We start from the raw sequence: 14,406 nt of genomic DNA on the forward strand, positions 1-14,406 counted from the left end.
CTTGGGGTGTGTGTGTGTGTGTGGACACCTTCCCCCTGCCCTCAAGTCAACATTAATTATGGTTTGCTAAATGCTCAGGTTTATCACTTTGTGTGGAAGGGGAAAAGCAATGCACAGCTGAAAGTCTGTCAGGTGTTGGTTGGTGATTTTCTTCCTGGTCACTTTTTTTTTTTGTCACCTTTTGGGCCACTTCTGCCAGCCTGGTCCTAGAGAAGAACTAAGGGCTGGGGCAGCTGTTCAGAGCCTGGGTGTTTGTTCATGTCTCGCCGTGTTTTCAGATCACTGCCTATTTCCTGCCCTAAAGCCACGCGACTGCCGCAAAGGGAAGCATGTGGCGAGCGTGCTGCAAAGATGTTGAAATGAATCACTTCAACTCGCTTGCATTCCAGCCTGGAAACCAAACTCGCCTTTGACTTTGGGTCCCCCATGGAATTAATTTCTCTCCTCACAGTTCTCTCTAATTCCCCTTCTGTATAGCTGAGAGAGTGACTTGTACCTCACAGCTGAGGGGTTTAGGACGCAGGGTTTGTCTGGTGTGACATTCTGGCTGCAGTAGTGGTCAGTAGCAGCTGGAGTGGGATAGGGAAAGTCTGGATGTTTGGGCGATTCCTGTGTTCCTGCTTTGTCTTTGCAGCTGAACAGGACCAAGGCTGCTGGGTTACAAGATGCTGTAGCCACCAGCACTGGCTGGCCAATTTGGACTGGCTTGCACGAGCCGGGGTACATCAGCTCCACAAACACAGACTCTAATCACCACTAATAATGCTGTTTCCTCCTGTGAAGCAATTTCCAAGCTGCAGTAGAGGATGCATGGGGTATGCGGTTAGCACTCGAGCTACAAAATGAAGAGAAGCTCAGGCTGGAGTTAGATGAACGTGAACATATTTATCCATGTCAGACTTCCTAGCATTTTGCACGGTGGTATTGATTTCTCTTGGCACGGTCTTCTTTTATTGAGTACCATATATTTTTTTTAAATCCCTTACCGATAACAGTACCTGCTAAGGGCAATTGTAAAAAGGAAACTAAAGTATATTAAACCTGCCTGGAGTCAAAATGTAATCTAACACCTGTAGTCTGCAATTTGTCATCACTTCATAGATACTTTTTCTTTTTTAATAACAGTTTTGGATTTTCCTGAGCTTTGACCTTAGGATACTGTATAATCCAAGAAAAGCAAGGCAACTAAACCACAGTCTTTAACACAGCTTTATGGTGTCAGAGTGTGAAATCACCGCTGTGAGAAGGCGCCCAAAGAAAACACTTCCTTTGGAGCTGCGACCAGCACTGCAGTGTTTACCCAAATGAAGGTATTTTTGCAAGGGAAAAAAACCCCAAGGATTAGCCTAACAACTGCATTTTTTAAGAGGAAAGAAATGGACGCAGGTGCAAATTGTAACTTCTGCTGCAGGTTCTCCAACAGACATTCCTGGGGAACCTGTAAAGGGCCTTGGCACAGTGATTGTGTCTAATTAATGCCCTTACCCCTGTGAGATGTGGACTGGGAGGCTGGGGTGGGGCACAAGCCTGTTTGTTGCAGCAGCTCACTGTGCTCTCCTTTTGCACATTCTGTGTGTTTAGAAAGAGGAGCTGAGGGTAGGGAGCATGAGGCTCTTCAAGTAGATAATCCTTGACAGGTTATTCCTGTAAGATCTCTAAGAGGGACAGTGCTTCCTCTAGCTTCAAGATTTCTTTGCAAGGTAATAGGGGCTGTCTCTGAAGTAAACTCTTAACATGGCAGCTAAGCACTGCCTGGGTGCTCTCAGCTTGCAGAGGTGAAGTGTTGCACATTCCAGCTTCTGGTCCCAGTGAAGTGCAGCCAAAGGCCTTGTCTGAGCTTGTCCTCCACACTGCCTTTGATTTCAACTGGTCATTGGGAATAACCTTTTCCAGCAGGGTTGCTTACATGAAGTACGCAGTGAATCTGTTTGCACTGGGTCAGGCTGGTGACAAATCCTACTGACTAGGCTTGAATTCTTGAAGAGATATCAGATGTACCAAACATAGGTACGGAACTTCCATTTTGTGATGTGTGTGCATTCGCTCTGCCTGTTATTTTGGGCTCCATAAGCAGGCTAAAATTGTGTTCTCTTTGGTATTAAGGTTCTTGTGGTGATGCAGTGTTATGGCTGGCTATGAGAGCAGTGGAAATGCAAAGGAAAACTAAAAGGCAAGACCCCTTTCCATCACAGAGAATAGAATGACAGAATTATTTTGGTTAGAGAAGACCTTTAAGTCCAACCATTAAGGCACTACTGCCAGGTAACCACTAAACCATGTCCCTCACACCACATCTACATGGCTTTTCAATTCCTGCAGGGATGGGAACTCCATCACTGCTCTGGGCAGCTTGTTCCAGGGCTTGGTCACCCATTTGTTGAAGAAAGTTTTCACAATGTCCAATCTAACTCTCCTCTGCTGAAGGGAAGGGTGAAGGGAAGACCAAGCCATTGAACTTCTCTACTTGTTGGATTTGGTGAGGACTGATAGTGGCCATCACTAGAGGTGCCTGTTAGTGTTCATGCTGTCTGTGCATGGAGGAAGGTGGTGGCTCTTCAGGGCAGTCTCTGTTGCAAATGCAGAGTCCTGTTTTCCAGGAATGTACCATTTTTGGCATTATTCATGCTAAGGGGCACATTGTCATCTCAGCTAAACACATTGGAAAGGAGCCCACATGACTAATCCTAACTGCAAAGCGAAGAAAATGACCTTATTACCAAAGCACAGAGCTTAGGATTCCAACATAGAGCTGCAGTTCCTGTTTATAACCTGCTGCAATGGCTGTTCAGCCAACAAGAGGTGACACTTCATGGAGCAAGCACCGTCAGCCAGTGCCTCGCTGGGGTTAGTGCCCAAGTGCATGTGTGTGGCCTGCTCAGCTCCCCTTAGCCACTCACCATTCTCACATGTCTGATCCTAGATAGACAGTGGGGGGAAATGGAAACAAAGATCAGTGGGAGAGTGAATTCAGCCAAAATTAAATAGAGAGCAGACACAGATGGCAGTTCCATGACGTTCGTCATTTGGTTTGGGTTTGCTTACCTCTCCTCCATGTGGGAACTCTGCTGTCCCAGCCTGCCCAAGGCAGATCTCTCCAGCCCCAAGACCTCAGGAGCAGGTACGTGTCAAACAGTGCAGTGATCCCTTCCCCCAGTAACTTTGGCTTTGGATTTTAGAAAGACCACAAACCCTTAGTTTATTACCAGTAATCCTGATCACCCCCGTAATGATACACTACATTATATACTCTCCTAAACTTAATCATTCAATATCTCACTTCCTTCCCTGTAGGCATCTACTATTATATTTTACACATGGCTTCCAGCTGGTTTTCATTGTGGCCTTCAAATCATATTTCAGTACAGTACCATTTAAGACCAGTCACTTTATCTTTTGAAGTCAACTTCCATCATACTTGTTTTCTTGCAAGTTTTCTGTCAGACCTGGTTCATGTTGTTGGATAAAATGAGTGTAGCTGTAAGATTAAAGCCTACCTGAGCCAACCTTCCTAAAGTACCATCCTCCAAAGCTGCTCTGTTCTGAAATACTTGAGAAGGTAGCCATGGCTGTAGAAGTTAAAAATGAAATCTCTTGAAAGGATGGAGGAAATGAGTCCTGTGGGCATGGAAGGAAATATCTATCTTCACATTTGATTTGGAAGTAGATGGGGAGACAGGGAGAAGCGAAGCTGGGGAAGGGAAGTCAGCTCCAGATGGTGGTGCCTTTGGAGGAGGAGAAGGCTGCCCCACCTGTGGGCTGGGAGTGGTGGGGAAGGGAATGAAGGGGAGAGTGCAAAGGGGAACACTGCGCACATATGCTGAGATGAACACCCTCCTGAGCCTGGAAGGAGAGCTGAGCATGGCCATCACTTTTACTCCTCCTCTCTGCAGCCCACTGTATGTGTGGTGTTTCATCCTCAGTCAGACCATCATTTTGGGTTTATTTGTGCTGGAAAAATGCACTGTATCCTGTATCTAAATCATGGGACATCAGTGGGGTTTCCTTCTTTGCAGTACAGAAACAGAGCAGGACTGACCCAAATCCAAAGTGCCCTGTGAGGGCCTGCAGCGTTCAGGCAGCATGTGAAGCCAATGGAAGAGCATCATAATGACTCAAAACCTGAAAATCTGAAACTGCCAGAAATGGTTAGTTCCTCTGCAAGGCTGTGGCTTGCAGAGCTGGATGTGGAGTAAGTAAATTGCCCCAATCCAGCAGCATGGTTTACAAATTTGGTTCAGAGCATGTAGAGAAAGGCCATTCAGATTTCATAGTGCGTGGTGTGCCTCAGCAGCCAATCCGTTTCCCATTGAAAGTGTGTTCTCTTGTAATCAGCAGCCTGTGTTCTCAGGAGGAAACACAAACCCATCACAGCCTAAACCTGAGGGCTACTCTGTGTCTTTGTCCAGCTCTTCATACAGGGGTAGTGTTGTGCTGCTGCTGAATCCTCTGAGTGTCACTAGTCCTGTGCTACTAGAGTGAGTCCCCTGCAGTCAGGGAAATAAGGAGATTTACCCCTTGTGAGAGTAGCTTTAGGGTTTTGTATCACTTAGGAAAAGAGCAAAGGAAATGAAGCACAGTCTTTTTCAACCCGAGTCGTGACCAGGTGGAGAGGTCACTCCAGAAGAGGAAGGGTTAAGCAAAATTATTTACTTCCCCTTCTTCCCCAAGCCCTCTCTTTGGTTGATTGCTTTATACATGCTGTAGGCATCTCTTCATCTCTTTCAAATTAAACATTTTACTGCTGCTGATCCTGTATTGTTGGGTTTTTTTCATCATTATATTTGATTGGAAGCCTTGTAACGTTTTTCAGGCTGGATCGTTTCTCATGCTATTTGTCAGCTGAAAAGGGAAAAAAAAGCCACTTCCAGCTCTAGCAGGAACGAGCTGAGTAATTCACGCTCTTCCTGGACGCATTCCTATCTCCGTTAGCTGCTGCTTGGATCCAGCTTCTGATCAGTGATGCTACTCAGTGACGCTGTCTGTAAATCCCCTGGCAGTTTGCTTCTGCGAGTAAATCCACTGGGATTTTTTGGCTGCTATGGGCCTTGCCCTGTCAGGGGACAGGAGCAGAGGGCACAGGATGGGAGAGTATGTTGGTAAGGGCTGTGTGGCACATTCATGGGGCTGTGTCCTTGGCTTGTGTCAGCGATCCCAGTTCTGCTGCTCTCAGTGCTCCTGCCAGGAGTGTGCCTGTCACCAGGCTATGACAGTTCTCAGCACATTTTTGTTACTTATCCTTATTTTTTTTTTCCCTTTAGAGAGCTTTCATGTCAGGTTGATTTTCTGGATGTTACAGTTTGCAGCAAAGACGTTTTCTTCTTGGGTGAAAAGCCTGAATTCCCTCTTACTTGAGGAAGGAAATATTTACTCATATTGATTTTGTTAGCTCTGGAGCGTTGAGTTCTAATAATTATTTCCCTGCATCTGAAGGAACCTCTGGGCAAATCCAGCCCCCAGTCCTGGAGGGGATTTTTGTCGTTAATCTCTCGTGTACAGAACTGGTTTAAAGCAAGCATCTGGAGCTCCTCTATTTTGAACAACACAGAGCAGGTATTTTTCCCCTGGAACAAAGGCTGCACAAGGCCCTTTCTTAGTTACTTTTAAGTAACATGAAGAGCTGTGTGTGCTTTGTGCTTATTTAAATTAGCCAAAGAGGAGATGCTGCTGGTGAAAATCTGTTACGGGACTGAAAAGTGTGTTTGCCCAGAGGGCTTCTCGGGATGGAGGGAAATAATCACCTGACTCAGAACCCCTTAACTAGATAAATTAATGAAGATGTAATACGGAGAGATCTGTTCAAGAGACGCTAAAGGCAGCAGTGTGGGGTGGCTGAAATGACTGTGATGTCTTTTTCACAAAACTCTGCACTTCTAGTGTTAACTTTTCCCTCTGTAAAGCAACTGTGATGGATTTAAATGCCAAGTTATTGTTCATTATAAAGTAGCACCTTCACTGGTTTGATATCTGTTTTACCTTTTCTATGCCTTTCTTCTTTCAGCCTGTAGTTACTCATGCAGCTGTCTAATAGGTGAGGAAGGTAACAGAAATCGATATTAGTGAGTCCTTGCCTTCACCAAAGCCTTCTACCCAAAGCTGTACAATGCCCTTAGCTCAGGCACCAAGCGAGTCAGCGTGTCCATGAAGTCTGTGTCTGTTTGACCTTGTAGGTGTTGCACAGACAGCAGTCCCAGCCTGCAAAGGAGAACTCGCCACCAAGAGAAGAGGCTCCTCCTCCACCTGCTGAGGACAGTTGTGCCAAAAAGCCAAGGTCCCGTACCAAGATCTCCTTGGAAGCTCTAGGTATTCTTCAAAGCTTTATCCACGATGTGGGTCTCTACCCTGACCAGGAAGCCATCCATACCCTCTCTGCTCAGCTGGATCTCCCTAAACACACCATCATCAAATTCTTCCAGAACCAGCGTTACCATGTAAAGCACCACGGGAAGCTAAAAGAGCATTTGGGAACGGTGGTCGATGTGGCAGAGTACAAGGATGAGGAGCTGCTGACGGAGTCGGAGGAGAATGACAGCGAGGAGGGCTCTGAGGAAATGTACAAAGTGGAGCCTGAGGAGGAGAACCCCGACAAAAGCAAGGCAGCTCCTGCCGACGTTGACCAGAGATAATGCGAGACAAGGGCGCAGGAAGCAATACATCGATCCACGGATTTTCTGTTCCCGTTTTTAGTTGTTTTCTTTTTTCCCTTTCTGTTTGTTTGTTGCCGCTGCACACGGTCCATGTGCAAACCGAACGAGTTCAGCATTGCCCCATCAGCCATCGCCTCGGCACAGACGCTCCCGTGGGACACTCCTACGTTTGGCTGAAGTACGCATTGCAGTCACACAGGATTATGCCTTCGATAGCCTTGCACTTGTGAGAGGGACAGCCAGCAAGTAAAGGGGAAGGAAAAGTCCTATGGGATCAATGAAGGAAAACTGACAACTTTGTGTGTATATATATATTTACATAATATATATATATATATATATATATATAAATTGCATGGGACGGAACTTGACAACCTGGAAGTACAGACTGTGAAACGAGTTCCTTAACGATGAGACTTGTTTATGTATTAAAACCACTTCACAATGAGTTGCTTTGGCTCTTTGATAAACTGCCACCTGCTCTCAGGGTGTGGTGACTATTTTTGAATTCCTATTTATTTTCTATGTTTATCCCTGATTTTTTGTTTTGTTTTGTTTCATTATTATATGGCTTCCTATCTGGCAACTCAATGGGTAATTTTTTTAGGTATGTATTTAAAGACATAAATCAACACTGCCAAAAAAAGAAAAGAAGGAGAAAAAAAAAAAAAAAAAAAGAGAAAATGGAAAAACAAGTCAGGGCACCTTAAAAAGAGAGCTAGTGAGTTAAAGTACATTAACCACAGTGCACACTTAAAAGGATACGGCAGGTTCCACTCTGCAGACAGTCCTTTTCAGTGGACAGATGGAGTTTCATGGGATTCAGAATTACTAGAACTGAAGTTCAGTGCAGAGAAGACTTGTCCATTAACGAGGTGGTTACAGAAAGAGAAGAAAGGTAACGTGTTGAGTTTTGAGGTATGGAATTCATACAACAAACCACATTTTACTGTGGATTTTATTTGCCTGTTCTCTGTTTCAGACCTTCACATTTACAAGCTTCCTCCTCGTTGTTTTGTTTGTACAGAGGTGAAACACACACACTCACGTAAAGCTACATGGGGACACAAAGTGCCACAGACTCAGCAGCCCTGTGCGGGTAAATTGCTGGTGGAGGTAGGGTTGGGATGCTGACTTCTGGCCCACCTGCATCATGCTGCTTTTTCAGCTGGGCTCTGTCCATGCCAGGTTCATGCTAGTGCAGTGCAGTGTGTCCAGCCCAGCTCTTGTGCATCAAATCCGTGGTGTGGTGCATCCTGGGCTCCCCATGCCTTCCCCAGGTGCCTTGCAGTGAGCCAGCTCACAGCCCCCTGGCATAAGGCAGAGCTAGCACAGGCCGATTCCGTGGCCCAGCACTAACGCTGCACTCTGCTGTCGCGTCACGCTTGTTGGGGCGTCACATTGGAAGGGACAGCAGGGAGTGTTTGCTTCTCGCTTTGTGCAGTGCTTTCCCAGACCTCACCCTCGCTGCCCTTCAGCTGGACTGAGTTCAGACCCCTGCTCAAACTGCAGTCATAATGGACCAACAAGGCTTTTGGCTTTTTCTTCCGTTTTTCACATGGGCTTTTCGTGTGACCTCGACAAAGACCTCACGCAATATCACTCTGAACGTTCATTTCTGTTTACTACACCAGGCAATGTACTATAACTGTTAATACTATTTATATATTTGAGAGGTATAAATGGTAGGAGTTAGGAAGGGAACACAAACCTCTGCGTGTAGATAGTTCCTCCGAACAGACGCTCTACAGGGAGAAGACGTTGCAATACAAGCTAATTCTAGCTGCTCAGTAACCTCTGGGTTTTTTAAGGGATTTTTTCAGAACTAATGTTTGAACCACAAGAGTATCTCTGCATAAATTCCACATGCCTTTGCGAAACGCTGGTGGGTTGCTTACTTCTGCTCCTCATCCTTCATTTCTATAGTGTGCTGCAGCTTTAATCAGAATTTCGGTGGTTGCTGCTTCATGTTTCTCTCGGAGCTGCTCTTTCGGAACCGTCGTCTTCTCCCGTAGATGAAATCACTCCATACACGTGAAAGGAAGCTGAGCTTTGCCATGCTGTGTGAGGCTGTTATCTGATGATGGCATCGACATTTGGTATCTTTTACACTTCAACCAAAAATTTTATTAGGTATTTTTTCAACGCTGAGTCTTGCCTTTTTATTTTCAATTTCACTGCCAATTTTGCAGTGGTTCTAAGTGAATCTGTGGGCATTTTAAGCCTGTGGTCTTGCCAGAACTTTGCGAATTGCAATGCATATATTGCCTATTTATTCAATATCCATCATATAATATCTATTTGGAGAAAGAAACTTTTCTTGTAGTGCCTCTTAACAAAGCACAATTTTCCGCCCTTTTTGGTTTGGTTTTTTTTTGTGAGACAAGGAAAAAAAAAAGAGAAAAAAAATCAAAAAAATAATTGTGTTTTATTGCGGTATCAACAATGTGAATAAGGATTAACATATTGTAAATGTTTTCTTCTTCTTCTTCTTTCCTCCCCCCCCCATGTAAATCAACTTTATCTTCGTTATCACTAAGTGATAATTAATTTTTAACTTATGTGCATTGTTAGGCTGTTAGAATTTTTTTGGTTGTTGAAATAAAACGCATTCAATAAATATGACTTAATTTGTCAAGTAATTCACTGTGCCTTTCTTTTTTTCCCTCGGCTGAGTTCAGGTGGAACAAGGTCCATGGGTGTGTGTGCACGTTGAAAAAGGAGATGGAAACCTGCAGAAGCCCCAGGGCCAGCACAGGTGACAGATCTGCACCACCCAGGACTGATGATCCGCTGTGTCACTGGCTTCTCTTGTAGAGAGGCAGAGAGGCTCCAGTGGGATTGGGAGAAGGGTGTGGGTGTCGTCAGCCCATTGGAAAACACACTCCACACACAGAGAGATCCAATTCCAGTCTGCCAGTCTGCTGGTAGAGTTGTTGGGTTGTTTTTTTTCCCTGTTTATAATTAAAAAGCCACAAATGACTGCGTGTCAGGAAACTTTTGGAGCACACATGTCCATGGTTAATGGACATAATAAAAGGCTTTATTATATTTATAGCATGGCATCCTACTGAGTGTCTAGAGGAATGCCGGAAGGACTGATGTATCTGAGCAATGTGTGAAATGATTTTGGGGGAGAATACAAATAAATGGAAAAAACTGCTCAAAATTCTTAAGCTAACAAAGCGGTGAGTGCCTGGATTCAGTCCTAGCTGACAGATCATACACTGCATGGCAGGCTTGAGATGTCTAGGAATGAAGGTAGAGCAAGTTTTTAAAGCTGTTTTTACCTTTTTTGTAGTTCCAGTGCAACAGTTCTTCTTTTCATAGCTTTTTCATATCCTCTATAAAATACCTCCCCACTCCCTTGTGAAAAAACATAAGGGAGCGGGGAATAACCACATTTTTGGATATCCAGTCACCTGCTTGTCACTTCAGTTTCCTGCTTGTGTCAGGAAAGGGCAGTAACTGAGAGCACCTGGAGCCTGGCACTGCAAGCCACTTCTGCTCTGACCTGCAGGCACAGCCCCGATGCACAGGGCAGGAAGGCCAGGTTCTCATGGGTATGGAGGGGGAGACACTGGGCAGGTTGTGAAGATGCTGATGGTGCTGAACTGGGTGTCCTTTTCTGCCTGTCCCATGGGTCACGAAACAAGAAGCACTCTCACTTCACAGACAATTTTACACATGCTGTCTGCGTGCATCTAAAGAATGCTTAGAGAAGGACACACACACATTTGGGGAGGTGGGGAATTCCTATAAACATATGGGTTCTTATTCCAAACTGTAAAAAAAAAACCCAAACATTTAATAGCTACTGTAGCAGAAATATTTCTATTAATGCCTCTACTTCTCTGTACTTTGCATGATGCTGCTCCGATTTGTTGTTCATCTTGCAGGCGTCCAGACGTATGTATTTCCAATTTCAAACCTGTGTGAGGGAAAAATAAACATTTTAAGATTAGTTTAAAATGTTTTTAGGATTCTGAACACACTGCTTTATTGCCTGAAGTTCATTGTTGCTTAGATAAAAGTATCCCCTCGATCTCCTCCCACTTACTTAGTAACCAGTTATTTGCTCTAGACTAAACGGATTACAGTCCTTCATTGATGAGATTTTGTTTGTGTCCTGAGCCTGCTAAAGATGGAGGGATAAAGCTAGATACATCTGACAGCGAGCAAATGGCATCTTAAAATCATAAACGAGTCATTACAAAAAAATCTCCACTTACAATATGAAGAGCAGTGATTAATTAAAGATGCGGCTTTAACTTATTTATAGCCATTAAAAAAACATACCGGTTTTAACACAAAATAACACGAGCCAAGTCATCCAGGGGAGACATGCTGGCAGCCTGAGACTTTGGGAGCAGGCAGTGTGACAAAGCCAACAGGGAGCAACAAATGCAGGCCACCCTTGAAACCTCTGAAAAAACTTCATGGAAGCAGGGATGGGAAGAGGCGGCTCTGGAGTCCCTGCCAAGATCCCCTTCTTCCTGCTCACAGACAGTTCAGAGTGTGGAAGCCTCTTCTCACGGCGGTGGCAGGAAACCTGCCTGCGCTCACTCCTTGGCTGCAGCGCAGCCGGCGGGGAGTTTGCCAGCCGGAGAGCGTGCTGCGGGTGAGTCAGCCCCACCTCGGGCAAAAACGTGGCAGTGGCGAGGGAGAAGCAGCAGCAGTTCAAGCGCAGATCTCTGCAGGCTTTCCCTTCCCCGCACAGTTTTGCGTTGCTGGTGGCCAGCTGCTGGTCCTCACCGGCTGGTGGGTGTGGTTCACTAGAGCCCGGGGAATAAAGGCGGCGAATGGCAAGGTGAAGCTCGCACGTTGTACTAGGGAGCTGTGGCTGTCGATACCCTGGCTGGTCTGGCGGTGTGAAAGGCAAGGTGAGGCTCACACGTTGAGCTGGTGCTGGTCTGGCTGTGTGAAAGGCTGCCCTGCTGCTGAGCTGCTCACCTCTTCCACGGTCCTGCACGCATATTGGGCATACTGCGCCCCAGCCCTGCCACCACGGGCTCTGCCTGAGGCACTGCCTGCTTAAGGCAAGAGTCATCCACACTGTCTCGTGTTAGTTTCTCGATCTACAGGCAGTTCTTCTTAAGAGCAGTGATGTCACTTACCCTTCAGAAAGGGTCTGGTCTTGATTTGAAGGCCTCAGGAGCCAGAACATTTACTGTTGCCCTCAGTAGTTTGTTTGAATGGTGGTTTCTCTCCCTGCTAAATCTGTACCACATTCTAAGGGGAATTTGTCTGGCTTTCCCTTCCTGGTTTTGATTTTTGTTAGGCCTTTCCCTTCTGGGTGAAAGTCCCAGGTACTGAAGAAGGACTTTTCCTCGCTCCAAGGAGAGGAATTATCTTGAACTGAGGCAAGGGACACGGCGTAGCAGATGACCAGTAAATTAAGTCCTTCACCACAGGGTCCGGCTGTTGGTAAGTCTCCTCTGTTGTATTTAAAGGCTATTTTTCTCCTCTATTTAAGTGCTGTTGCAGAATATAATTCGCTTAATGGATCTGTTTTCACAAGCCATTTAGCATCATTTGTTCTTTGTGAACATTGTCCTTTCATTTAGCTTCCCCCACCCAATGTCCCTTCCTGACCTGCGGCCACCCAGCACCCATCACATTCATAGACAGCTGAGCCTCACCAGGCTAAGCCAGCTCAGCCCTGTCCCACTACGGCCGTCTGTGGCTGCCAGATCCCGAGGTGACAGTGTTGCACCTAAACAATCCATCGTCAAGAGGCAAGCCCACTGTTTGCAGCGCCTGCCCGTCCACCGCCATCGCAACCCTGTCACCACAGGCCTCAGCCGTCCCGTTGCTCCTCAGGCCGCGGTGGGTCCACCCGGCTCTGGAGCCACTGGGGCTGCCCACACAATCCTGCACCAAAGCCGGCTGAGGACGAGGTAAGGCTCACGGCGCGCGGACAGCCGTTGGAGTGTAAGCCACCGCCACCCCAGCGCTCTGACAGCTGCAAGTCCGCCCGCGGCCGCCGCGCCGCCTCACGCTGCCCTCGCCGCCGGCTCCTGCCCCACTGCTGTTGAGATGGAAGGCAGGCACAGCCAATAGGGAGCGGCGCTAGCGGAGCCCCAGCCAATAGAATGGGGCGGAGCCGGGGTGGGTGGGGCGAGCTGGCTGGTGGTGGCGCTGCGGTGGCCGCCGCCATTTTCGCGCCCTTGGTGGCGGTGGCATGTGTGAGGCGGTGGCATGTGTGAGGCGGTGGCGTGTGTGTGGCGCTCATCCGGGCAGGTCGCGGCCCTGGGGCAGCTCCGTTTCGCCGCCGGGGCCCTGTCTGCCGTGGGCGGGCGTGGCCCAAGCAGGCCGGATCTGTTCTGCCCATGGAGCTGGGGGCCCTCCTGGCGTGCGGCGGCTCGCCCAGTGAGGGGCTGCGAGAGCAGCCCGGTCCCCCGAGCAGCCAGGAGGGTTCTGACAGCCGTTGTATAGAAGCAAGAGAAGCTCTTGGAGCTGCCTCAGCAGTGAATGGCTGGGGCGCAGCCCAGCGCAAGGGCGAGCCCCTGGCTCCTGCACTTAGAAAAATGTCTCGGTACCCAAGGGAGGTGGAAATGCCTCACGTAAGCAAGGCACATGGGATAGCGGGCACCAAGTTCAACGTATGCAGTATCACCTAAACATGAGGAGGAACTTCTCTAATTTAAGGGCGAGGGAGCACTGGGAGAGGTTGCCCATAGAGATAGTGCAGTCTTCATCTCCAGAGATATTCAAAGTCCGCCTAGATGTGTCCTGGGTGACCTTATGTGAGTGAACCTGCCTTGGCTGGGGGATTGGACTCTATCTCCATTGATGCCTTCCAACCAGCCAAGTGTGTGATTCTGTGAGGTGGGGAAGGCCTGCAGGGAAGGGGTTTCAGCAAGAGCTGCGTGTGTGTTAATCACGACAGAGGGGGAAGGTCACTGGCTGGCTGTGCTCAGAGGGGACAAAACGTGGACCACAAGCACACAGGATGAACCCTGCTGCTCTCTGCAGCAACTGGAATCCCACTGTAATGTGAAAGGACAAGTGGCATCATGCAGTCCCACGTGACCCACAGGTGCTGGCTACCTTGCCTCTGCCCAGGGTATGGTCACGGGCCCCCATGCCAGTGTGCTGGAGCTGACAGGAAGTTTCTCTTCTGGAAAGCAAGCAGGACTGTGGGGCTGAGGGAAGTAAGCCTCCCGGCACCAGCCTGCTGACACCTCACCTCTGCCCTGGCTGAGGGCAGTGCCCACCAAAAGGAGGAGGGCTTCTTCCATTAAGGGATTTACATTTATAGTCCCTTGCCTACCATGCTGACCGGAGCCTCAAGGCTCTAAGAGGGCCTACAAGAAACCTGTTAAGTGACTTTTTAGGATGTTGGGTAGTGATAGGAGTAGGAGGAGGGGAGCAGAAATAGAAATGGGTAAATTCAGATTGGATGTTAGGAAGAAGTTCTCACCATGAGGCTGGTGAGACACTGGCACAGGTTGCCCAGGGAGGTGGTAGAAACCTCATCCCTGGAGGATTTTAAGGCTGGGCTGGATGGATCCAGTCTCTTCCTAAACACTTCCAGGGATGGTGAGTCCACCACCTCCCTTGGCAGCCTAAACCTCCCCTGGTGCGGCTTGAGACTGTGTCCTCTTGTTCTGGTGCAGGTTGCCTGGGAGAAGAGATCAAACTCCACCTGTCTACAACTTCCCTTCAGGTAGTTGCAAGACAGCAATGAAGTCTCCTAAATAGAAACACTAACCAAAATAAGGAACAGACAAATACTTAGATTTGTATCAATGTATGT

The 14,406-nt window shown here is 47.5% G+C and overlaps 1 protein-coding gene and 1 long non-coding RNA gene across 3 annotated transcripts in view; one reads left to right on the plus strand and one right to left on the minus strand.

Moving 5' to 3' along the window:
- Positions 1 to 9,286, plus strand: part of SATB2 (SATB homeobox 2) — a 139,331-nt gene extending 130,045 nt beyond the window's left edge. Inside the window, exon 11 of the mRNA XM_068137944.1 lies at positions 6,168 to 9,286. Coding sequence (XP_067994045.1) covers positions 6,168 to 6,623 — 456 coding nt within the window. The 3' untranslated portion in view covers positions 6,624 to 9,286. The remainder of the gene's footprint in view (positions 1 to 6,167) is intronic.
- On the minus strand, positions 9,154 to 11,243 carry LOC137441092 (uncharacterized). Of its 2 annotated transcripts, none has more exons than XR_010987329.1 (3): positions 10,944 to 11,243; positions 10,505 to 10,575; positions 9,154 to 9,598 (listed from the first exon to the last, which is right to left on the minus strand). It is a non-coding gene; the product is annotated as an uncharacterized lncRNA (long non-coding RNA). The 2 variants fall into 2 exon arrangements; XR_010987330.1 differs by having other exon boundaries at positions 10,495 to 10,575.
- Positions 11,244 to 14,406: the final 3,163 nt, after the last annotated feature.

This window comes from Melanerpes formicivorus, unplaced genomic scaffold (genome assembly GCF_026170545.1).
Source record: "Melanerpes formicivorus ecotype bairdi unplaced genomic scaffold, bMelFor1.0.p_v2 SCAF_5, whole genome shotgun sequence".
Lineage (NCBI taxonomy): Eukaryota > Metazoa > Chordata > Aves > Piciformes > Picidae > Melanerpes > Melanerpes formicivorus.